The sequence below is a fragment of the Ixodes scapularis genome, unplaced genomic scaffold (genome assembly GCF_016920785.2).
Source record: "Ixodes scapularis isolate PalLabHiFi unplaced genomic scaffold, ASM1692078v2 PGA_scaffold0__279_contigs__length_252992795, whole genome shotgun sequence".
NCBI classification, from domain to species: domain Eukaryota; kingdom Metazoa; phylum Arthropoda; class Arachnida; order Ixodida; family Ixodidae; genus Ixodes; species Ixodes scapularis.
Window position 1 is genome coordinate 192103993 of NW_024609835.1, and position 24739 is coordinate 192128731.

The 24739-nt window shown below is 47.9% G+C and overlaps 1 protein-coding gene across 1 annotated transcript in view; it reads right to left on the reverse strand.

The window, feature by feature from the left end:
- Positions 1-5122: 5122 nt before the first annotated feature.
- The window catches only part of LOC115328617 (snake venom metalloproteinase ACLF-like), a 48974-nt gene continuing 29357 nt past the window's right edge, over positions 5123-24739 (reverse strand). The window contains exons 9-10 of the mRNA XM_029989927.2: positions 10087-10198; positions 5123-5291 (exon numbers count right to left, since the gene is read on the reverse strand). Of these exons, the coding sequence (XP_029845787.2) occupies positions 5123-5291; positions 10087-10198 (281 nt within the window). The remainder of the gene's footprint in view (positions 5292-10086; positions 10199-24739) is intronic.

The following is a 24739-nucleotide window of genomic DNA, read 5'->3' on the forward strand; positions in this document are numbered from 1 at the left end:
TCCTCCTATTCTGCGAACACCACCCCTCCCCCCCCCCCCCCCCCCTCCCGCTTACAACTGACGCATGATGCAGTATTTTGTCACAAACAGCGTCAGCCGGACTAACAGAAGACAAAAAAGCATAGGCCGGAACAATGCAGAGAAGGGCAGATCAAGAAAGGTGTAAGCCGATGCTTTTATGTCAGGCTGATATGCCACGTGGCGTCGAAACATCAAACTAGGCCGCATTGTCTTGAAATCCTGGCCAGGCATATTTTGGAAGTCTTCAATTGACCCCTCAAAGAATCGCAGTTATGGTGTGATTAATAATATTTATTGTTTCGGATTGTACTATGCCTAAAAGAGTTGAAGTTTATTTTCTGCAGTGCAAATTATACATAACCGAGTGATTTTTCGGTATTAACACTATGTAATCTTCCTCTTCCGTCTATGCAAGGCACCATTGGTTTTTCTGCCTGTAATAAAACAACAGAAAATAATACACAAAAAGTACATAGCTCATTGTGGCGATAATTCAGCAACGTCAAAATTGATAAAACTTGAACTCAGTAAATTTATCAAATAGGCGACATTGTGTTAAACGAATATAAAAATTAGAGCTATATAAGTATATACTGTCTGTCTTTAGTCATGAACGATATAATACAAAAACATGAAAGCTACATCAATGCGGTTTGTGTATGTGAGTTTTACACACAGAGGTACAGAACATAATGTGGGGAGATAGTCGTATCGAAAAGTGTTATAATAAGGTAGAATTTGTTAAGTAGGTTGTTAATTAGTGAAAGTAAGCTTACGGTTAAAAGTAAAAAAATTTCTCAGTGCAATTGCAGACCACTAAATCCGTAACTGAAAAAAAAATTGGCAGCGACCTTCACCTTCAAAGTTCTAATGTAAACGAAATCCTTTATTTGGGAATTGGTGAGGAACTCGGTGTCATGCAATATGCTTTCCCCGCTAAATTTAACCGGAGAATAAAATTGTTGTTGAGCTAACGTGACGTATGGATACGTGACGTTGATTTCCCCCGCCAAATTTAGCGGCTAAACGGGATGGGTGTCTGGGTCACAAGACGTGAATTTCCTGCTAAATTTAGCCGGGAATCTGATTTGATATTTTAGCACATGCCGTGATTTTTCTTACAAAATTTAGGGGTAAGCTGTGTTGACATGTCGGTCAGGTGCCGTCAATTTTCCCAAGGTGTATAGTTTACGTTACTTCATTTGACATTACGGGATGAGATCGTTCCCGCCAAACTAGAGGAAGAGGCTCGAACGGCCGGAGGGACGGACAACATCTTGGGATTATGGGATAGCATTAAAAATAATGTCAGGATCTAAAAATATTCTGAGTGTGTTGAAAATATGGCAGTCCGTTAAGATTACCACTCGTGCCACAAGCACTAATTTAACAGGGCAAAATTGCGGAGGATAGAAATTTGAAAAAGCCTTGCAAGCGCGTTTTGGAGCCTATTGCCTTGCATGTCTTGCAGAGGTGATAACTTAGCACACTACCGTGCTTCACAAGCGCTACAATTGTTACTAATATTGACTTGTTCAGTAGTTTTCGGTGACGCACAGCAAGATTTTCAATACAATAATGTATTTATTTGAGAAATTCGAATGTTATTTAACACATTTATTTAATTAACGGACTTCTGGCAAGGATTATCCTCAAACATTATGTCCCGGGTACGTATAGCTCACCAGCACAAGCTCCTTTTTTACGCCCATGAGGGCCGTTTTAAGTCTGGAAAAAAATATTTCTAAAAATATCGAGCGTTGCCAGAAGTAGAACTAAATTCCTACAAGTATGTCTTTCAGAAAGAAAAATACAACAGGAAACAAAAAGGAAGCCATCACGGACGTGAATGAATGCAAAATTGAACACAATAATTATTGAAGCAATAAAATAGCATACGATAATAATATTTTGTTAGTGGAAAATAACCACTTAATACAGCAAAAGCTTGATGAACACCACCGAAAGCTTTGAAATCAGCAAATACCAGGACGTGGAAAGCGGGGGGTGTACTAACTTTACCACACTTGCAGCAGGCGCAAAAACTTACAGACGTTACGATAATGCTGATGGTAGGGATATCGTCCGCATTTTGGCACCGCCAGCTTCTTTTTTTTTTATTTTGCTCTACGAGTAGAGACTTTGGTGCACCTTGGCTCTCACCGCGAGCTTTAAATCTTCCTAGAATTCATATGCAAGATAATGATTTTTTACTGCAACACTTTTAGTACCAAGTGGAATGCTGCCCTTTTCTCAAAACATCTTTATTTTGACATCCTCTGCTGCAGAGGTACATATTGTTCAATCTACACTTTAAAAAAGTTGTTATTGTTTCATAAGTGTTAACACGTGTGGCCACGAATGTCCCAAGCATCAGATGCCAATAAATGCAAACGCTCAACAGCAGCATAACATTTAAAAAATATATACGCGAAAATACTTTTGTTCTTTAAGAGCAAAAAATTAAAAATAATTAGGGGGTAGATTGATGTCAGCTACTTAGGCGAGACGCATACACGTATTGACACAGCACTCGACCACTTTTTAAACAGATCGCTTTGCCGTTGATAATGGGTGTTCTCTAAGCGAATGCTGGTGTACCTGACGCTACGTTTGCATGAGTAGAGTTGGTTGGCTAGAGCACTCGGTGTTGCAGGTTACTTTATATGACGCATTGCACCATGCATTGCCTCTCTTTAGCAAAAACAAGCAAGATGTACTTTCTGCGTTGATGGGAAATTATTATCGTGTCTGCATCCGTTAGCTAGCTCTGTGTTCAAATAAATAAGGGTAGGAAAATATTTTTCATCACAAGCACTTTATAAACGCTTCAAAACATTGTGCGTCTCTAGAGCCAAATCCATTCTCTTTTCTCTTTAAAAAGTGAAAATTTCTAAGATTAGTTTGCCTTCTATTAGATTCCAGTAGTTGAATGCTCCCATAATGTCAGTTGTAAAAAGCACAAGACTTGAAAACTCGTGCTTTGGTGTAGATTAGAATATCATATTCATATCCAGAATAAAAGCTTTTGGTCACAACACGGCCCTAGAAATTCAAAAACACATGATAAAAAACCAATAACGTAATGTGCAAAGAAAAGCGGTGCGTATAGTGGATTCCCAACTGCGCTATATCCGGTGAAAATAACATTTCAAATAAACGACTTCAATGTAGTCACCAGTTTTTTTAACCTTTTTTATTGCACCAAATACATTCCTAAACGCTCTTTTGGTGATTGTTTGTTTCGTTCGCTTCTATTTCTGAGTCATTCGTTTCTGTCTATAGCTCAGTGTCTGCATCAGGTTGCGAAAAACAATATCAGCTACGAATATCCGCCAAATCGTACCACACTGTAAAGAGACGTTTACCAGGGCTCGAAAACTTAATATACTTGTCCTAAAAGTAAAATATGTCCCATCACGGTGTGTCTCGTGATCGACTAGGATTTAAACAACATGTATCCTTGAATGCAAGGTGAAGTCCCCAGTTCACCAACATGGTAAACGTTTATAAGTGCTTCGCTCTTTGCAGAATATATTAGATGCCATTTAGTGTTTTTTTAGGTGCTCCCTTCTAAAAGCTATTCAAAACAAAATTCTATTTTTGGTTGGCTTTAGCTTTTATTGACCCAAGTAAGGTAGTAAAGAGATTGAAACACCGAACAAATAAGCTTTTGTTAAAAAGACCGAAATTTACCTCAAAAAGTTCGCCTTTAACAAAACTATGCCCCATTTTATGGCCAAAAGCTAAAGAGCTCACAGTAGAAGGAAAGATTCTATCTTTTCCTTTCATTCACTCCCTCAGACTTAAAAAAACAAATGCAACAAAGTATTAAAATGTCCTAAGCCCGAGGACTCCACGCAAAAATCAGAAAAACGTAAAAATGCAATGAGCCCCTCTTTAAAGCCACGTACCGTTTATTAGAAGGTGGGAACCAGGGGGGCTATGTTCGACAAATGTTTTGTTTCTCTTAAAGAGAAACGGAAGTGACGTAAGTGATGATATCGCGTCTGATTGGTTCGAGGCTGAAATGACGAAAGAGGGAACTTTCGTCATTTGAGCCTTTAGCCAATCAGACGCGATATCGTCACTTCCGTCATTTCCGTTTCTTTTTAGGAGAAACGAAACATTTGTCGAACATAGCCCCCCCCCCCCCCCCCCCCAGGAACCACTGTACAATGGTCAAAGAAGTGATATCGTGGAGCGTGGAAGTCATTTCGTAAGATGGCGAACGTCGGAGCGCGGTCAGCGCCAGGAGCGTACGACTTAATCAAAGAGCGTAGAGAGTGCTACGTCACTCCGCTCATCAGCATTTTCTGTGAGTGCGTTTTTACCTACTTATCCAGCGCAACACAAAAACTGGGCCGTGAAGTTGCGGTTTTAGTCCGCCATTGAACAGCGATTCCGCAACTTCCAACAGAGTGGAATCTATCGAAAGTGGTCTATTGGATTACAGGGTTAAAGTATAAAGGGTCAATCGTGGACGTCCTCTGCGCTTACAAGAAGAAATAAAGGTGGATATTTCACAAAATGTTAAGAGCTTAGAGTTAAGTAGTTAGACGCTAACCTATTTTTTTCTTTTCCTAGTTGTCACCGTAGATAGCCACTTACTTGATGGCTTAAGACAACACTAAAACTAGACAGCTTTTCAGACAAATTTAACGTGGTGAAAAAAAACAGAAAACTGCATAGAAGGGTTCGAGTTTTGTTATAATGTCGATGGCCAGGGAGCCAATGCAATGATACACCAACAAACCATACGTCAGCTTTGGGGTGTTTTTGCATCTGTGTTTGTTTTCTGGTTGATTTTAAATACCATGACGTACACAACGCACTCTCAACACTTTCAAATTTACTTATGCTTACAAATCAATCGATCACAAATACTACTGCAGACAGACTAGCCTAACCTGCTATTAAGATAAAGATAATCACAAACCTTCAACTTCGCACGCGTTTTTCCCTTTTATTTTTTTTTATTCTCATATTCTGTACAAAACACAGCAGCATTCACTTTAAGAAAGGTAATATAATAACTGGAAGATCAACGAGTATCCACTATCTTGGGGAATTGTAGTTGCGAGAAATATATAAAAATATCTTACATTAGGCAGCCTTTCATCTGGTCATAAACGCAGTAAGAAAATACAGAGCGTCCTGGCATATTCAATACAGGTGTCATCACAAATCCTGCACTCGGGCCGCAGTAAAGACCAGCATTTCCTGGCGTAAAGTAACTTGCACGATCTCCTTCGTGTTCCATTCCCAATCTGCATGTTTTAGTGACAAAGACAGGAGCAAAAGCATGAACAGCACAAACTAAAACGATAAGTACGGTACTTTTTTTACCAGGATCTCAAACCGAACCGGCACCCGATTCGAGAACCATATGAGAGACTGGAAATTGTGTCGAGCTGGAACAAGATCGATACAGTGTCGAACATCGAGCTCCCGGAGACCAATCAGCCGTTTTGCTCTGTCTTAACTTTTGATAAATTTAAAGAATGCTATCAGGCCTCGAAGCCAATTAAATTACATGTGAGTGACACATGACCTTTGAGAGTGGCGCTGCGATGAGCATGTGCGGAGTCTAGACTTTCGCAGCGCTCAACTGCAGGGATGACTCGTATCGGTCCCCGGAGTACATTGTAAGGCTAAAAAGTATGGTTTGTAAACACTCTCTGGAAACGCTTTTATATATATATATATATATATATATATATATATATATATATATATATATATATATATATATATATATATATATATATATATATATATATATATATATATATATATATATCTGTACAAATAGAGCCTCCAAGTATTTTAACTTTTTTATGAATATTTAAAGAGAAGTTTGGACAGCTTTTTCCTTCTTTGTGTTCAGTAGGGTTAGGCTGTTTTTTTTAAACGGTGACTTTAAGAGTACGGTGCGCTCAGGCGTCGCCTGCGGGTACTGCACTTGGGTTGTGTTTTTAAGCTCCTAAATGGAGACCTGTACTTTGCATAAATTGTGTTTGTGATAAAACATGAAGATCGCCAAACCCCCCCCCCCCCCCAAAAAAAAAAAAAAAAAAAAAAAAAAGCCCATATTTTTTCTTGTTCCGTTTTATTCACCGGGATTCGATTAATATCTTTATTTTGAACCACTGAGTACTGAATCAGTTTTTTTTCAATTTCTAAGTATAATTGTTGATATTAGAAATCAGCACCCTCTAAAGACTTGGTATACAGCAAGAATATACTTAACCTCTATATAGTATAGTAGATATTGAACGTGACCATAGGGTAATACTAGGCGTTTGAACTGCGCAAGATTAAACAAAGACTGCATATTTTTATTGCACGCACGTTTATTGCACACAAGGAACATTTCTGTTATTGATGATGCTGTGGTCAGTGGGTAAGATATTCTTCAAAGCACGGAACACACATGCCGACATCACAATTCGAGCACTGCGTGCGCACAACACTGACACAGTTCTCCCCTGCACACCTTCGTGGCTTGTTCCCGGGAACCAGGCAAACGGAGTGTGCAACTTGGTCGAAGCGTATGTCAACGAGGAATCGGCCGCATGTTTTTGATGCTAATGGTTTGCCCGCTCATTTCGGTTTGTTCTGTGAGCGCATAAGATACGCCTCTGCAACTACACTTCGGTAGTCAAGCTGCGAGAAGGTGGATCCATTGCCCTGAATTAGCGCCCACCCGTTGTTAATGGCTACATTACAAAGCCGAGTGGATATCGGCCACCTCCATATTTTGCCGCGAATCCGAATTCGATAATCCCCAATGCTAGAGTCCATTAAGTCAGTACAAGCCCTATCCCCCTCTCCTTATTAATTTGTTGTACTGAGCAAGAAAGTTCAGAGGGTACACCTTGACGCGATTCCTCTCAGTGCAGGAATACCGGTTCCCGGAAGACACTGTCTCCACTCCATCAACTGTGAACGCAACCGTAGCAATACAACTGTCCACCCAGCGCACTACGAGAATCATATCGTCTCTTAGCATATGTTCCTGAGTTCCGCGCGGCTTGCGCTTCATGACTTCTGCCCGACCGATTGGTCGATCCTTTGGAACACGGTCTTGACGCACCGTACCCGTTCCTCCGCAACCTTGTTTTTTTAGATGACTGAAAAGGTTCATGCCAGTGAGTACGTTTTCACAGTGAAAGAGAAGGGAGTGTGACAGATTTATTCTGGTAGTTCGTTGATAATGTGCAGCATTAACGTAGCTGCCTTCCCAAAGTGTTTGTTAGCTGCCGGTATGGTCCCTTGATGCACTTCGAAGTTCACGAGGTATTCGTTTTTTCTGTTGAAGCACCTCGATTTATATTCGAAGCGAATCGGTTTTCCACGGAGGAACTGCTTGGATCCATGTTGGCCTATGATACGCAATCATATTTTCATCGTAATTGAGCTGGAGCACGGTTCTGAATTGCTCATACACGTCTTCTTCAGGAGATCCATCAAAGGCAGCAGCTTTGCCACCTTGTCGTCCTTGTTCAAGTTTGCGTTGTCAGCAAAATATACAAACAACGTTATTTATATAAACCCGTTTCTACGCATGGCATTGTAGACCATCTCATTCTGCATGTCACTGCCAGTGTCCCAGTAAATTTTTTTTTCGTGGAAGCTGTTGTATCCGGACAGAATCAACACACCAAGGAAGCACCTTATGTCCTCTGGAGTTAATTTTGGGTCAAGTCGATTCAGAAATAGGGTAGTACTTTCTCGATTCTTTGACCAAAAATCTAACGTCTGTGTCATCATAAAAAAGCGCAAACAACTGAACAAGTGACAAATCACTGTAGTAATTGAAGTCAGAGTCAGGAAATATCACATCGTTTTCTTGCAGGTCTCCAGCAGTTCATCGATGAATGTGCGTCTTTTTTTATTAGTTCCTTGTGCACAAGGAGAGGACGCACTTAATGGGTCACATTGGTTGTAATTGTCCTCTTCTGTTACATCGGCGTCATTGCCTCCAATTCGCCATCCATCTGCCAGCACGGACTCAGCACAGGTCCTCAGCTGCCTGCCACTCAGGTTGTCAAGCGATCAACCGGAATCTTCATCAGCAGTCTTCATCTGAGTAGATTTTATATTCAGGAGGTTCAATGTAGATGTCAGACACGTCTCCCTCGTTGTTTTCAAGTATTTCTTTTATTTCTTGCAGTGTCAACCTGAACAAAGGCCAAAAGAGGAGCCTATCAAAACAAAAAATAAAACAGTAGTCGAAGGCCAAGCGTGACCGTATGGTAACATGCAAATGACAACGACTGGTTCTGCCTACAAACGGTCCCGATCAGCCCGCTACTTTATCCAGAGGTCAAATAAAGCCATGTCCTGTCAATTACGGGAAAACCTTCGCGGAAAGCTTGTTGAGAACTTAAAATAAAGCTTACTCACGTGAGCGTGTCATTGCGCCAACTTTGAAAGACGAGCTCTGCTTTCGGTTACTCCCACAACAGGACGCTAAAAGATGGGAAGGTGCTGGCACCTGGTGAGCTTATAGTGAATCATGGTTTATTCAACTACACAAACAGTTGAAAGTTTCTGCTGATATATTATTATTAGTGAAGACAGATTGTATTTCCTGATAAGCGTGACCGTATGGACACGCACGGCATTAAGGGGTTAATTCTTAAGCAGATGATGCCGGAGGAAAACACTTTTTATCTCAGAAACAAAACAAAAAATATATACCGCCTCACTTTTTTATTTTTTTTTTTAGCGGGATGATTTTTTAATGGTTACTGTTTAACGACTAACTTGAGGAATGAACGGATGCTGTCACGATCGCCACGAGGAGGTACGCGGAACTCCGTTTGCAATATTTAAGAATTGCGATATGCAATAGATCATTTTTGTTTTAGCAGTCAGTATATACTAACCGATGACATAAAACACATAAAAAATCGAGTCGTTGGTGTCCAACTCCCTCCTAGCGAAGGTGTTTTACGCTGCCTTGATTCTGTAAAACGGCAAATTGCTTGGGTAGTTGGTTGTTGCTTGTTGATTGCTAGATGGTTGTTGAACACCATTATTAAAATATAGCAAAATGACACAACAGAAGTCACACCAGATCTATCCTGCGTCTGTCCTGTGTACCCCTTCTAATTTCGTACCGTCCTTTTGCGTTGTTTTTAATAATATCGCATGACCTTCAGTAGCTCGAGCATTTTTGTCACTGCGACTTACAGATACTGTATAGGTTCGTGAATGAAAGGGTGAATGTGTTTACCTCTAAAAAAGAAGTACGATTATATTTTTGTTTGCTACAGATGCCGAAGACGAAGATGTCAGTACCACATTCAGTTTAATCCGAGTAACGTTGTTTTTTTTCATTATTTTCACTTGAAACCACTTCAACTGCATTCATAATAAATATGCGTTCTCATTAGTTGCAAGATTTCAACAATAAACTTTAAGTCTTACTGGTGTTTTCTGGTCCTGTTGGTTTCAGACGCAGAGGGACATTCACAAAATTGTGGATAACATTAATAACTAGAAAAAGCATCCGCCGAATGGGGTTTGACCTGTAGGGTTACTTGTTTTTATTTACGGTTTGTCAAGAAGGCACGGTGTTTAATCTCATGCAATGAAGGTCATGAAAAAAATGAAGATGATTCAAAGCATAGTTCACTCTTCACATAAAATTCGTTTATTCATTGTTTCCTACTGATAAAAGTGTTTCGTAAAAAAGAAACAACCTCTTCGGCTGTACTTGTTTATGTTTTGAATATGTTTCAAACAGAATTTTAACCCCCAGACTCTGTTTTTAAGCACACAATATTATGGTAAGGTTACTTTATTTGTTGAAATTCACAAGACTATATATATATATATATATATATATATATATATATATATATATATATATATATATATATATATATATATATATATATATGCATGGCACGGTACCCTAACGCAGTCCGCGAGTGTTGAGTAAAAAATTATATGGGGTGTTTCTGGTCCTGTGAAATTATATTTTCGATAATAAAGTTGTTGTGTGCTATTTATGTAGGGTAAACATAAAGCATTCAAAAAGAAACTTACTGGTGACCAAGCTCATGGGCTATAAGTAGTGCAGCTGTTCCTTGGGATAATCCTCGAAGCGATTGAACGGTTACTTTCTGGTACGAGCAGACACCACAGATAAAAGTGCATCCTGAAAATAAATATCATTATAACAATTATTGTGCTATCAGGACCGATATTTTGATGTTTTCAGAATCGCGAAAATCAACTTCGCGCAAAGGCCGGGTGAGGTCAAGGGTGCGTCGTCGGGATGCTGTGGTATCCAATCTAAGAAAGTGCAGGATAATAGTTTTGCTCATTAAATAATATTTAAAACTCAACATGGTACTGCATTTAGCGCGTAAATGAACTAGATTTATATATATAAATATTATTCAAAATGTGCAGATGAATTAATCGCACTTGATTGAATGAATCAAAAGTTTCAAAAAACCGCCAAAAGTCAAATTGAACGGCGGAATCAGAAATTCAACTCTGGACCTCTCACTCTCCGGGCGGGTGGGCTATCAAAAGCACAGCCATCGTTTTATTAAAAGCAAATATGACTGGATTAACGTACCTATTGCTCTGTCCTTCGGACTAAACGGCAAACTGAAAACAAGAAGGAAGGGTAGGTAAATTATAGCATTTTAATAAAAAAAAACAAATACATTACGCTCTGAAACAATAATCACACGTGTCTGCTCAAATTATGGCTCTTCACGTATCTCATGCGGGTGCTAAGGCAATATCTATTATGCATTAATATTTTCACCCATGAACACCACTCTTTTTTTTTTTTCACTGGGCAATTGAAGAAAAAAAACCTCTGTCTAGGTCACGCCCAAAAATAACCTACGCATTCTCGAACGCTTAGTTTCTGCCCAAATATATAAGATGACAATATTGCAAACATTGAGGTTGGCACAAGATGCAGAGGTTTTAAAGCCTTCTGTTTGTACCAAATGCCTACGTTTGAAAACGCGCAGTTATTTTATGCGGGAACATACATGAGATTTCCAAATTTACAATATAAAAGCGAGTCCAGATTTTGGTAGCACGGGACATTAAGATCTATCGATTTGCAAATCCCGTTGGACGCAAACTAAATTTTGAAATCCGCAAAAATGTATTTATATTTTTGAATCGGTTAACGGTAAGATTTGAAAGCTTGCCATCTGATCAAAACACCTTAAGGTATATTAGTATGTAAAAGAAAGCTAGACTGGGTGTTGTTTAATTTTAATCTAAGAAACCAGATATTTCTCTCAAAGCCTCGTATAGTCGAATCAAAACCGGAAGAAAGAGGAGTTAAATACGTAATACCAGAGTTTCTGTTACAATTTTGTATATAAATATACAGCCGTACAGTGCTGCTTGAAACAACTCGTATATTCGCATGCCAAATCTACAGCCTACTCTAAGGGGTGCAAAAAAAAATGATTCGGCGTGGTCAAACAATGCCGGCTTTATTCGTCAAAGAAGATCAGTCCCTATCTTTTTTGTTTTAATTTTAAAAGCTTTTAAGGAAAACGTAAATAAAGGTGATGCCAAAATTAACATCCGGATTCCCATCCGTTTTACAATTCCGTAATGTCAGAGAAAGGCAGTGGTGCACGTCGAGCAATCACTCTAAATCTGACCAGCGTACATACCCGAAACTCAGCTTGTAACCAGCTGAGTGTGGAGAGGATTCCTTTCACGGCAAAAAAATGTTTTGTAATTAGTCGGGAAAAAAGCTCCAATAACCGAACACTGAATATCCACTTAGCATTGGTGTCAGTTCGAGTTTCAGCAAAACGTTCATTGGAAGAAACAAAGCGTTAAACCTCGTGCATTGCTGTATTAACACCATTGTGCGCCACATGAGCGCACAGAAAAATATTTGGGGATGGAGTGAGAGGATGATTGAACGGAAAATTGATTAGGTTTAGTTGTAGCAGTGCACTCTAACAAATCGACGGAGTTCTGGCGTTCTCGTCATATAACGGTGGATGAACTATAGGAGTGCCCCATTTTTTCACCGAGACTAGTACTGGCTGTTGTCTCGGCAGAGCTACACACAATGTGACTGCCTTTAATATTTTGGTTGATTTCCTTCATCCGCACCCCTACCCCCAAGGTAGTAACTGACTGGTGCTGGGATCCTGCTTTATCTAAAGTTTGCACTACTAAGACGTTCAGTAAACAAAAAAAGAGAAGTGGATATACTTTCCCAGATTGTCGAACTCAGACACGCTTCCACACTGGACATATAATATTATTTCAGAGGATTGTCTTCTGTTAGTTCTCACAACGGACGACATTGTAAGGCCACCGGTTCCTGATGCATTCATGTCCATCTTTATTATGTCAAGGTATTTTTAAACCTAATCAAAACTTTTAAACGAGACTTCTCTTCCGTCGAAAATGATATCTCTTTTATTGCCTTATTTTCTTTATCAGGACCACTATACTTTGTAGCAATTAAAATGTGGAGAAGTCCTCAAAATTTTCTAATTGTACCTTACACTCCATGAATAAAGTCGGGACAAACAAAACGCGCATCGTGTATCTAGGAGCCGCTTGCAATTATATATTGCCGCGCGCAGACTTGCAGAAAGTTCTTGTTTATTCTTGCTGCGAACATTACTTCTGTCGTTTATCCCTGCTTTTGTTGTTCTAGAAAGTGCGTGCTCATAATCGCCCTGAGCACACCACGCTCGAACTTTCCCCGCCGAATGTTGTTGTTAAGACGTTTATTGAACCAAGGGATTACACCAGGAACAAAAGTCCGTGCGACGCGGTCGCAGCTATGGCGTGGCGTCTAAGTCCCTAGATGAAAAGGGGGAAGGGGGATGAGGGTTACATCGAAGTTGCTAGCCCACTTCGCCACACAAAGTCGAGGAGCGAGGTCAGGATTCGCGACCGGCGCTCGCAATCACCGGGGGGGTGCATCCAGTCATCATAGCAAGTCGGGCGTTCATCGTCGCGCAGAAAGGACCAGGCTGCGGTGCGGTGTGCTGCCATTGCTGCGCAGTCCCAAATTAAATGATGAAGCCTGGGTAAGGACTCCGGGTCTTTGCAGCACTGGCAGCTGGGGTCCGGGGTAGGATAATATGGATCAGCTTCTCGCTTGCGGTTGGTGTCAAACAATTGAAGCAGATAGGGAGTGAGGGCCCCTCCGGTACGGATCCGACGTAGGAGCACTATCTGTGATCGCCGGAAGACCCCGCCGGAAATCGGGAACTGCTCCAGAGTCCAGGAAGAAGCGAGGCGGCGTCTCCATTGAAGTTTGAGGAGGCGCATCTCTTCATCAGGATCGTAGGCGGTCTCATCTGCGGTAGAGTCAGGAGACGGCGACAGCGAGAGGGAGGTGGGAGACTGCGAGGAGGGGCAAGTTGAGGCTTATTCATCTCCTCCATCACGGCTCCGTGGGCCCGCTCGTTACCGGCGACGCCCGCGTGCCCTGGTATCCAGCGGATACATGTGCGGATGGCGTAGTTCCGGTATAGGCCGAGGGCAGTCTGGAAGATGCGCGAGACTGTGGGGCTGTGTGTCAGGTGTTGCTTCTTAAGGGCACGGATGACGTATTGGGAGTCAGTATAGATCGTGAGAGTGCCGTCACGGGGAGCGAGGTCGGGCGCCTCACGCGCATGGGTTTCGTGAGTCCGGAGTGCGAGGAGCACAGCACGCGCCTCGGCAAGTTCCGGAGAGGAAGGTGAGTTGTAGGTCTTCGTGTACACGGAGGGAGAATCGAGGGACGTCGGGTGTGGGCGGAGAAAACTGCAGCCACTGCAGATGCGCCGGAGCTGTGGCAAGCCGCGTCGGTATAAGCTACAGTGTTGGACGAATCCTGAAGAAGAAGGTTGAGCTCAGCGTGGTGTTGTCGAACGTAATGTTCTCGTCTTGGCGCATGGCGTTTGCTATTCATGTTAAGAGGAAGTGGACTGGAGTGTTGTGTGAGATCGATCAGTTCCCAGGGTGGCTTGGCGGGGGGGAAGTCGTTGTCGGTGGAGACAGCGACTCCGAGCTAGCGTGCTATCGCGCGGCCTTGAGGTGTATGCTGGAGGCGGGCGGCATGCAGCTTGATCTGCTTCTCTAGGGTGTCTTTGAGATCGATGAGGTGAAGGCATTTCCGGACTTCGGCGATGCGCGTGATGCGAGGAAGTCCGAGGATGGTACGGCGGGCCTCGTTGTAAAGGGTATTGAGCTTTTCCCAATGTGTGCGCTTGAGGCGGTAAAAACAGGCCGCGTAGACGACTTTCGATACGAGGACTGAAGTGACGAGGAGCTTGGCAGTGCGTTCGCCTGCGCCACCGAGCCGATGCGAGATGCGTCGGATTAGGTGTAGGCCTTGTTTCCAGGTTTCGGAGATTGTCTTGACCCATTCTGTGGTGACGTGTGGGCCGTAGCCAAAGTGGACACCTAAGGTCTTGATGCTGGGAGCTTTGCCCACGGGTTGATTATTGAACTTAAGGCCGAGATCGAGGTTCGCATGTCCCTTGCCGAAGACGGTATACTTGGTCTTCTCTGGTGATGGTGCGAGCCCGACGTGGTGCAGATGGTTATTGATGGCTTCTAGGCCCTGTTGGAGCGCAATTCGTTACGTGGAGGAGTTGCCTTCGCAAGTCCAAGTAGTAATGTCGTCGGCGTATGCCGAGGCGCGGAGGTGCGGAATTCCGTGTAAGGTCCAGAGAAGGGGGGCCATGACGATGTTAAACAGCGTCGGAGAAAGTACCGCTCCTTGGGGTACGCCGACGTGGTTCAGCCTCGTGTTGCTAGCCACTGCATCGGGGCCGCATCCTGACTTAACCACGTACTGGCGGCCATTAAGGAAGGAACGCACAAAATGGAGCTGTTTGCCGTCCAGGCCTTGCTCGGACATGGCAGAGACGATCGATGCGTGGGGAACGGAGTCAAAGGCTTTTCGAATATCCACCGTGACAAGGACCCGAAGCTGTGTGCTAGTGACGTGGCGGTCGACGACTTTTTTGTAAATCATTGCCAGGCTGTCGTGTGTACCGAGGTTCTTACGAAAACCCGTTTGGGTGGGGTGGAATATATTGAGCTGTTCCGCCTGCCACTGAACGCGGGCGAGGACCATACGCTCCATGAGTTCGCCCATGATAGATGTGAGCGATATGGGCCGCACGTTTTTGGGGTCTCTCGGTGGCTTGCCTGGCTTGGGATCGGTGTTACCCAAGAGGTCTTCCAGTCGTCAGGGAGCAGCCCTGTGTGCCAGATTGAGTTAAACCAACGGAGGATGGCTTCACGGGCGCCTCGAGGTGCATTACGCAGCATCGCCGCGGTGATTCCGTCGGGGCCGGGCGCGCTTCGGAGGCGGCATTGGGAGATAGCCGCATCAAGTTCCCATTCGGTGAAGGGTTGGTTTCCAGGATATTGGACGTCAGCCACGTCGTTGTACTTGGGAAAATATTCGCCGGTTGGCGGGGTTTTGTTCGGCTGGGGGAAGAAGATTGCCCCGAGCTTATCGAGGATGTCCTTGGTTCTTTCGTCCGAGAACAGTGCTATGACAGGGACGGTGTGGGTCTGGGTGCGCTTGCCGTACATTGCGTTGTAAGTACTCCACACTGTACTCAGCTGAGTGCTCTTGTCGAAAGACTCGCAGTGTGCGGTCCACCGCTCTAGCCTTAGAGTATTGGCATATTTGTCAGCTTGGCGTGTAAGACGATTGACTCTGTGGAGGTAGCATTGGCGTTTAGTGCTTCGATATTTCGTAAGCGCCTTAGTACGTCGCTCCCATAGCGAGAGAAGATGCGTATCCGGGGTGGGTATACCCTCGCACACCTCTCGCGTTTTCGTTGCAAAGGTCGCAGCTGTCGTCAGGAGAGTGGAGATGGCGGAGGTATCGTATAGGGTGATTCTGTCCTCGATGGTCTCCCGAAATCGGTCCCAGATGACTGTTATAGTGGAGCGTGTGGTGCGCTTCCGTTTGCACATGGGGATATCTATGGCAATAGGGGAATGATCACTGCCCCAGGCAACTTCGTCGAGGATTGTCCAAGTAAGAAGGCCGGCAGTAAGGGGGGATGCAAGGGTAAGGTCAAGGACGCTATCGCTTCGTCGGGTATTCGTACCGTAACGCGTTGGCCGGTTTAGGTCGTTCACGATTGCCAGGTCGGTAGACTCAAGGGCAGAACTGAGGTCGTGCCCGCGCTGTGTGGTTGAGCAGGAGCTCCATGCTTCGTAGTGTGTATTCAGGTCTCCTCCGAGTACCGTGTAGTCGGTAGGGTATGCGTCGCGCAAGGTCTTCATTCAGGAAAAGTCGCACGGTGTCGTCTTGCCGGTGTAGGGGCGGCAGTATGCCGAGACGACGAGAAGCCTTCACTCAGTCCCGTCGAGGGCGATGCGCACAGCGGTGACTTTTTGGGTGGGTGTGCACCATGCCGCCGTGTCCAGCTTGACGTGGGGCATGTTGCGGCATACGTAGACGCCGGCTTGCGCGCGAATAACACTCTCAGGTGTTGGGGGATTTGGGTGCCGTTTCTTTGGGAATTTGTGCTCGACAGTGGGGTTGTGGTGTCCGTCGTACCCTGGGAGTTGCACACTGCCGGCATGCGTCTCTTGCAGCAGGAGTATGTCGAAGAGTATTGGGCGTCGGAGACACGCTCGAGAAGCTCACCTCTCCGTTTCGCAAGGCCACGAGAGTTTCACTGCAAGATCTTGAGAGCAGGCTTATTGAGTGAGGACGCCATCTTGATGCGGTGGTAGAAGTCGCGGTGGTACCTGCGTGGAGAGTGCTGTCGTACGGTCCGAAAGTGCGAGAGACACGAGCTGCTGCAGTTTCTGTATCTGTTGCTGTAGCTGTTCTTGCTGCTGTTTTTGTTGCTGCTGCTGCTGCTGAGCAAACAGGGCATGCAGTTGATCTATGGTGATATATTGTGACTGTGGTGAAGAGCTACTCGGAGGTACGGGCGGCGGTAAGAGCTGGGACTCCTGCTGTTTCTGAGGCGGCAGCTGCTGCTGGAGATGCTCTTGCTGTCGTTGGGGATGCTGTTGCTGTGTCTGTTGTTGTTGCTAAGGCTGCTGTTGCTGTGGGTAATGCCCCTGGGCATGCTGTTGCTCCTGCTGTAGGGAATGCTGCTGTTGCAGGGCGGTGCACTGAGAAAGAGCAATCTGTTGGTTCTCTCGTGGGCTGAGGCCACTCCGTCGTGTTGGCGTAGTCGCCTCATGAGTTCCGCCTTGCGAAGCCCACGTTTCTGAGCTTCCGTCTCAAGTCTTTGTTGGAGTCGTACTTTGCGTAGTTCAAATTGTTTGGCCTCGTCCTCGAGTTTCAAAAGTGTCTCTGATGCTGTTTTTTCGGCCTCAGAAATAGATCGGAGCTCTTCTCTCGAGGCCTGTGCTTCAGAGTTGCAGTCAGTGAAATAGCCGGTCTTGAGCATGTTCATCGTGGCCTGCTAATATTGCCGCGCGCGCAGCTGGCGAAGTAGGCAGCGCGCACGTGGCCTAACGGTTATCGAGCTTGCATCCCACGCAGAAGGCCAGGGTTCGATTCCTGGCCGCGGCAACACATTTTTGTTGACAGTGTAATTTGATGTTCTAGTGAATTCAAGAACCGTCTTGCTGATTCGAGGTTAGAATGTTCTACGCGCCGAGCCTTCTACGCCGAACTATCCAGAAACCCACGGGGTACATGAGATTCCACAAGGCGAGCAAAGTCAGTTTCGCCCCAGCGTTCGACTGTGCTGCTACGCCGACTTCGACGCCGGCGACGCTCTGTTATTATCTTTGTACCCTTTTATTTTTGGCACAAGTTCGCCACATTAAACTTTTATTTTTTCCTGTCTATTTCCTGTTTTTTAGGTCACCACACGTGACATTTTGGTGGAGGTGCGGGGTACCGTATGCCCGTGCAGCGTTCCCCTCCCAAGGCCCGCAGTGCAAGCCCGATTCCTAGCCCTGTGAGAAGACCGCTCAACGCGGAACCTGAAACTCGGACCAGTCGCCGAACCCAAGGACTACACCCGGAATATGGACTTCTGCCACCCAGGACCAGGCAGCCAACGAGGCCGACGATGGACGACCAGCAATCGCAGTCCCCGACCGCCGCCGTCGTCGTCTACCTGCCTGTTGCCCAGCGAACCCCGACGACCTTCCATGGCGAGATCCACGAAGATGTAGAGGACTGGCTTCTGTACTACGAACGTGTAGCACGTCATATTGGATGTACCACTGAGCAGCGCCTCCAAAACCTCTACCTCTCCTTGGAGGGTACCGCGAGGCAGTGGTTCGAGAACCACGAGGCGTCGCTTACGTCGTGGGACACCTGTATCGCTGGCCTGAAGGAGACATTCACGAACCAGACACGACAACAGCGCGCGGAAGACCTCCTTCAAGTACGCACTGAAGGGCCCAACGAAACGGTCACCAGATTCGTTGAAGACGTCCTCCGCCTGAGCAGCCGCGCCGACCCACAGTCCACCGAGGAAAAGAAGCTGCGTATCCTGATGCGCGGCGTGAAGGACGACATTTTCGGTGGCCTCGTACGCAAACAACCGACGACGATACAAGGATTTGTAACCGAGGCGACGAACATTGAGCGTGCACTGCAAGCCCGAGCCAGCCACTACCACAGGCTACCCGGCGTTCGCGCGGTTCCGCCGTCCGCTTGCGACCTTTGCTCCAGCATTCCAAGCATTCGCGAGATCATCCGGGACGTCGTCCCGGAGGGAGTTAAGAAGCTCCTGCCTGCTACCCACCAGCCGGCTTCGGTCTCAATAGCCGAAGTTGTCCGCGACGGGGTTCAGCGGGCAATTCAAATGGAGGCTCCTGCCAACGTAGCTGCACTCGAGGAGCCCACCGTGACCTGCGCAGCAGTGGCCCGACGGCAACCGCCTCCTCCTCGCGCCTATGTCGCGCCGCCCCGACGCCAGTCTCATGCACCGCGGCACGACCGACGCCGCGACGACCAGCTCCAGTACGCCAGCCGGGAGCCCCGTACACCCCGGAAGACCGATGTGTGGCGAACGGCCGACCGACGCCCGCTCTGCTACCACTGCGGGGAAGCCGACCATCTGTACCGCCGATCCCCATACCGACGACTCGGGCTGCGCGGGTTCCACCCAAACGACAAGTGCCCCCGATATGGTGAACGCCCTCGGGAGATCGACGAGTACCTGCGACGACCCCAGTCCCCCGAGCCTGCCTCCCGCCGAGACTTCCGGTCGCCATCACCGCGACGTCCAGCTTCGCCGATGCACCGACCCCGACGTCAAGGCCTGTCACCCCTCGCTCCTCGCCGGGGAAACTAGCGCGGCAACCCCTGGAGGTGGAGTTGCCGAAGACAACCGACGTAAAGAGCCTGCAAGAACGACGGAACGCTCCCACTCTCCCGACGCCACGCATCACAACGACGCTTCTGCATCGGTGTCCAACAACCTGAACGTTGTGATCGACGGCCTCAACGCATCGGCACTCGTGGACACCGGAGCAGACTACCCAGTCTTAAGTGGGAGGCTCTCCCGCCGCCTTCGAAAAGTCACCACGCCGTGGGATGGACCACAAATAGGAACCGCCGGAGGACACCTCATTATACCAGTCGGGAGATGTACTGCTCGCGTCGAGATACATGGTGAGACGTGAACCTGTCAAGTTCGTCGTTCTTCAAGACTGTTCGAGGGACGTAATCCTCTGAATGGACTTTCTCTGCGACTATGGCGCCGTCATCGACCTCGGGGCAAACCAGTTGACGCTGCGAAAGCCTGTTCTGCCGCCGGTGGAGGCCAAAACTACGTCATCCGCGATCCGAGTTATAGCCGACCTTGTGAATCTGCCACCGAGGTCGAGTGTTTCGTCCCCGTCATAACCGACGCAGCCATGCACGGTGAAGCTCTTCAGGAAGGCAGCGTCCAACTGCTCCTTGAAAAAGGAATTGGGTCGCACGAGGCGTAACGGATATTCAAGAAGGACGAACAACTGTTCTCGTGACAAACTTTCGAGAGGAACCGCAGCACCTAACGAAGGGTACCACTATGGGCTACGTCGAGGAGCTTCAAGCGCCAGCCGTGGTCACCGCAGTCTCCGAGGAAATCTCGTCGCCACAGCAGAAGAGCACGACGCCGCCGCCGCTCGACATCGACCCCGAGCTCCCAGCTTCGAAGCACCGGCAACTGGTTGATCTCCTCGCCGAATACATTGACCCTTTTGCCACTACATCGAAAGTTCGCCAAACACCAATGGCGAAACATCGCAGTATTACCGACGACGACGCACTCCCTGTCCACCAGTCGTCGTATCGAGTCTCCCTAGAGGAAAGGAAAGTGATTCAAGATCAAGTTCAGGAGATGCTCGACGACGACATCCTTCAACCCTCAAGAAGTCCATTGGCGTCCCCAGTCGTGCTTGTAAAGAAGAAGGACGGAACCCTGCGATTCTGCGTGGACTATCGTCGACTGAACGCTGTGACGAAGAAGGGCGTCTATCCGCTCCCCCGCATCGACGATACGTTGGACCGACTGCGCCACTCCCGATATTTTTCGTCGATGGACCTGAAGAGTGGTTACTGGCAGATTGAAGTTGATGAACGTGACCGAGAGAAAACTGCCTTCGTCACTCCCGACGGACTGTACGAATTCAAGGTGATGACATTCGGACTTTGTACAGCACCAGCCACCTTCCAGCGAGTCATGGACACCGTGCTGGCAGGTCTGAAATGGCTGAGCTTCCTCGTCTACCTGGACGATCTCGTGGTATTCTCGCGAGATTTTGATGAACACCTCAGACGACTTCGAGCCGTGCTTCAAGCCGTGCTTCAAGCCATCAAGACCGCCGGCCTGTCTCTCAAGCCAACAAAGTGTCGGTTCGCCTATGGGGAACTAAATTTCCTCGGCCACGTCGTGAGCAACAAAGGTGTCCTACCTGACCCCGCGAAGACTCGCGCCGTAGCTGCATTTGCGCTGCCGTCCGACAAGAAGGCAGTGAGAAGATTTCTCGGACTCTGTGCCTACTACAGGCGCTTTACTCGAGACTTCGCCAAACTATTCGCACCGCCGACACACCTCACGAAGGACGCCGTAAAGTTCGAGTGGACAGAAGAGCACCAGAGGTCATTCGACGAGATCAAACGAAGAATCCAGACACCCCGATTCTTGGCCACTTCGACCAGTTTGCTGAAACCGAGATCCACACCGACGCCAGTAACACCGGACTGGGTGCGGTACTAGTCCAAGCACAGGACGGCGCAGAGCGAGCCATCGCATACGCAAGTCGGACGCCGTCTAATGCGGAGAGGAACTATTCAACTACTGAAAAGGAGCGCCTCGCTGTCGTCTGGGAAATAACAAAGTTTCGCCCATATTTGTATGTAAGTCCTTTTCGCGTGGTCACAGACCACCACTTCCTCTGCTGGCTCGCGAATCTGAAGGACCCCTCCGGACGCCTCGCCCGGTGGAGCCTACGACTGCAGGAGTTCGACATGACCGTGGTGTACAAGTCCGGCCGGAAGCACAATGACGCCGACTGCCTGTCGAGGGCCCCAGTCGAGGCCGGTCCTTCCTGCACCAAAGAAGACGACGATGAGGGTTTCCTCGGCGCTCTGGATGTCAGCGACATGGCAGCACTCCAACAAGACGACCCTGAGCTACGAGCACTCATTGAGCACCTGGAGGGACAAGGAAGCGCCGTTCCCCGCGGTTTTGTACGAACACTGCCAACCTTATCCATCCGACAAGGTGTGCTCTACAAGGAGAACTTCAGCGACAACAGCACGGCTTGCTGTTGGTGGTCCCTTCCAGTTTTCAAAAAGAAATTTTTCAGGCCTGCCACGATGACCCGATGGCGGGACACCTTGCTTACAGCAGGACTCTTGCCAGGATACGCGAAAAGTACTACTGGCCCAAGCTTGCGAAGACAGTGCACCACTACACCCGATCTTGCCACGAGTGTCAACGATGGAAGAAGCCACCAACGAGACCGGCAGGACTTCTTCAGCTTATTGCGCCGCCATCTGCCCCATTTCAGCAAATCGGTATAGATTTAGTCGGTCCTTTCCCTCCGTCGACGCAAGGAAACCGATGGACCATCGTCGCAACCGATTACCTCACGCGGTACGCCGAGACAAAAGCCCTTCCATCAGGAACGGCTGTTGAGGTCCCGAAGTTTTTCATCGAGTCCATCGTCCTCCGGCACGGCGCTCCCGAAGTCCTGATCTCAGACCGTGGATCATCATTCATGGCCCAGCTAACGCAAGAAGTCCTTCGTCTCAGCCACACCAGCCATTGCCGCACCACGGCGTACCACCCGCAGACCAACGGGCTAACGGAGAGACTCAACAAGAGCATCGCCGACATGATCTCCATGTACGTCGACGTGGAGCACAAGACATGGGACGAGGTGCTGCCGTACGTCACATTTGCCTACAACACGGCTGTACAAGAGACCACCGGAGTGACACCCTTTCAACTGGTGCATGGGCGCAAGGTAATGACAATGCTGGACGCTATGTTACCCCACGAACCGGCTGTCGACGCAAGCGACGACGCCGAGGTAGTTGCCCAAAGGGCAAAAGAAGTCCGTCAGCTCGCCAGACTCCGGATTAAGGTTCAACAACCTGTCGACACTGGCCGCTACAACCTTCGTCGTCGGGATGTCCACTCCCAGCCCGGAGACAGGGTGTGGGTGTGGACACCGATTCGCCGCCGCGGTCTCAGCGAGAAGCTCCTGAAACGTTAATTTGGACCTGACAAAGTGCTTCGTCGACTCGGGGATCTGAACTACGAGGTGATGCCCGACGGAACACGGACTTCGTCACGCCGCCCTCCACGACCGGAAGTCGTCCGCGCCGTACGACTGAAGCCGTACTACGCTCGATAGGACTGTGGACCTTATGTGTTCCAAATGACTCTTTAGTTTTCCGTTCTGTTTTATTTGCTTCGTTTTGTTTTTAGGTTGCATCGAGACGATGCACTTCTTAAAGGGGGGAGTAATGTCGCGCGCGCAACTGGCCCAGTAGGCAGCGCGCGCGTGGCCTAACGGTTGTCGCGCTTGCCTCCCACGCAGAAGGCCAGGGTTCAATTCCTGGCCGCGGCTACACATTTCTCTTGACAGTGTAATTTGATGTTCTGGTGAATTGAAGAACCGTCTTGCTGATTCGAGGTTAGAATGTTCTACGCGCCGAACCTTCTACGCCGAACGATCCAGAAACCCCCGGGGTACACGGGATTCCGCAAGGCGAGCGGAGTCAGTTTCACCCCAGCGTGACTGTGCTGCTACGCCGACTTCGACGCCCGCGACGCTCTGTTATTATCTTTGTACCCTTTTACTTTTGGCACAAGTTCGCCACATTAAACGTTTATTTCTTCCTGTTTATTTCCTGTATTTGTTTGGTCACCACCCGTGACAATATGTCTTGGGTTTGCTGAAAGTCGGTTGTAGGGAGCCGCGGTGATCTTAAGCCGACCGTCGCATAGCGCCTCGGAGTCCTCCGTCACCAGAACTACGTTGACGGCTTGTGGGGCGACTTGGCTGATGCTGCTGTTGTGGTTGTTTCTGCCGACTGCGACTTCTATTTCTGCGATACGAGGGTGCGGCTTCGCTTGGTACGTCGTCAACCTCTAGGGCCGAAAATCGGTTGGATGTGGTGATCAGCGGTGGAAAGTTCTCAACGGAATCCTCGCCACCGACCACGGTTTAAGAGTCTTGAGTTCGGGGTCTGCTTCGGGATCGTGATGTGCCGGCGGTGGCACATCGGGCTTTGCACCCTCTGTGGTGGTCCACACAAGGGGTACAGAGGTCTGCGGTGGTGGTTCGTGCCGTCCGCCGAGTGCGCTTTTGGAGCTGCTGGTCAACCTTGCGCTTGGCCGGACACTTGGGGTCTGTGGCGAGGTGCGTGGTGACGCGGTACTTAGCGCAGTACGTGCGTTCACAGAAGCGGTCGTCGCTTACAATACAGCCGCTGTCAGGGCACCTTGCCGATTGGGTGCAGACATGTTCTTTGTGGCCCAGGCCGTGACATCGCCGACAAACCACGGTTGTAGGAGAATAGGGCGTAACGCTGATGATCACGTCGTAATATAAGAAAGTTCTTTGGGTCGATGTCCTTGAAATGTCACCAATGCTAGTTCATTCTTGTCGAGCGGCCTGGCGTTAAATATTGCGTGTGAGTTGCTGCGGAGGGCTCGGAGAAACGTTTCGGAGGTGTCTTCTGGGTTGATGCCGTGCACAACGCCACGGATGGAGTCGCCGGTCATGGCTTCGTGAGCCACAACGTCAACTGCCCGGTCGTGGGCAGTGAGGGTGCGCATTGCGAGGAGCTGATCAGCGTGCGTACGGTTTCGTACCGTAACGGAGATTCTGTCGGTGGCTTTACCTATTCGGAAGTACGGCGTGTCTTTCGTGTCACAGGCTGAGGCATGTAGACCCAACGTGGCGTAGAAACCGCGCTGGATCGTGCAGGCAGGAATACGAGTGAGGTCTTACCCGTTCCGGGAACGGAATACAATTTGGGTCTTTCGTCAGTGGCAGAATCTGGGTGGTCTGATGAGGACAAGGGCGAGAGTGGTGCGCCGAGGAAGTGCCGCTGCTGAGGGGGTCTCTGTTTGCGGTAGCACGCCGTTTCCCAGCCTACTTCAGCGTCGTCAGCGTCGCCATCTTTGCTGTCCTTGCCAGCGGCGGCTGTTGACTTAGAGGCTGTGGGGCCAGGCGTCACTTGAGACACAACGAGTGGGGGTGACTCACACGAAACGGTGTGGTG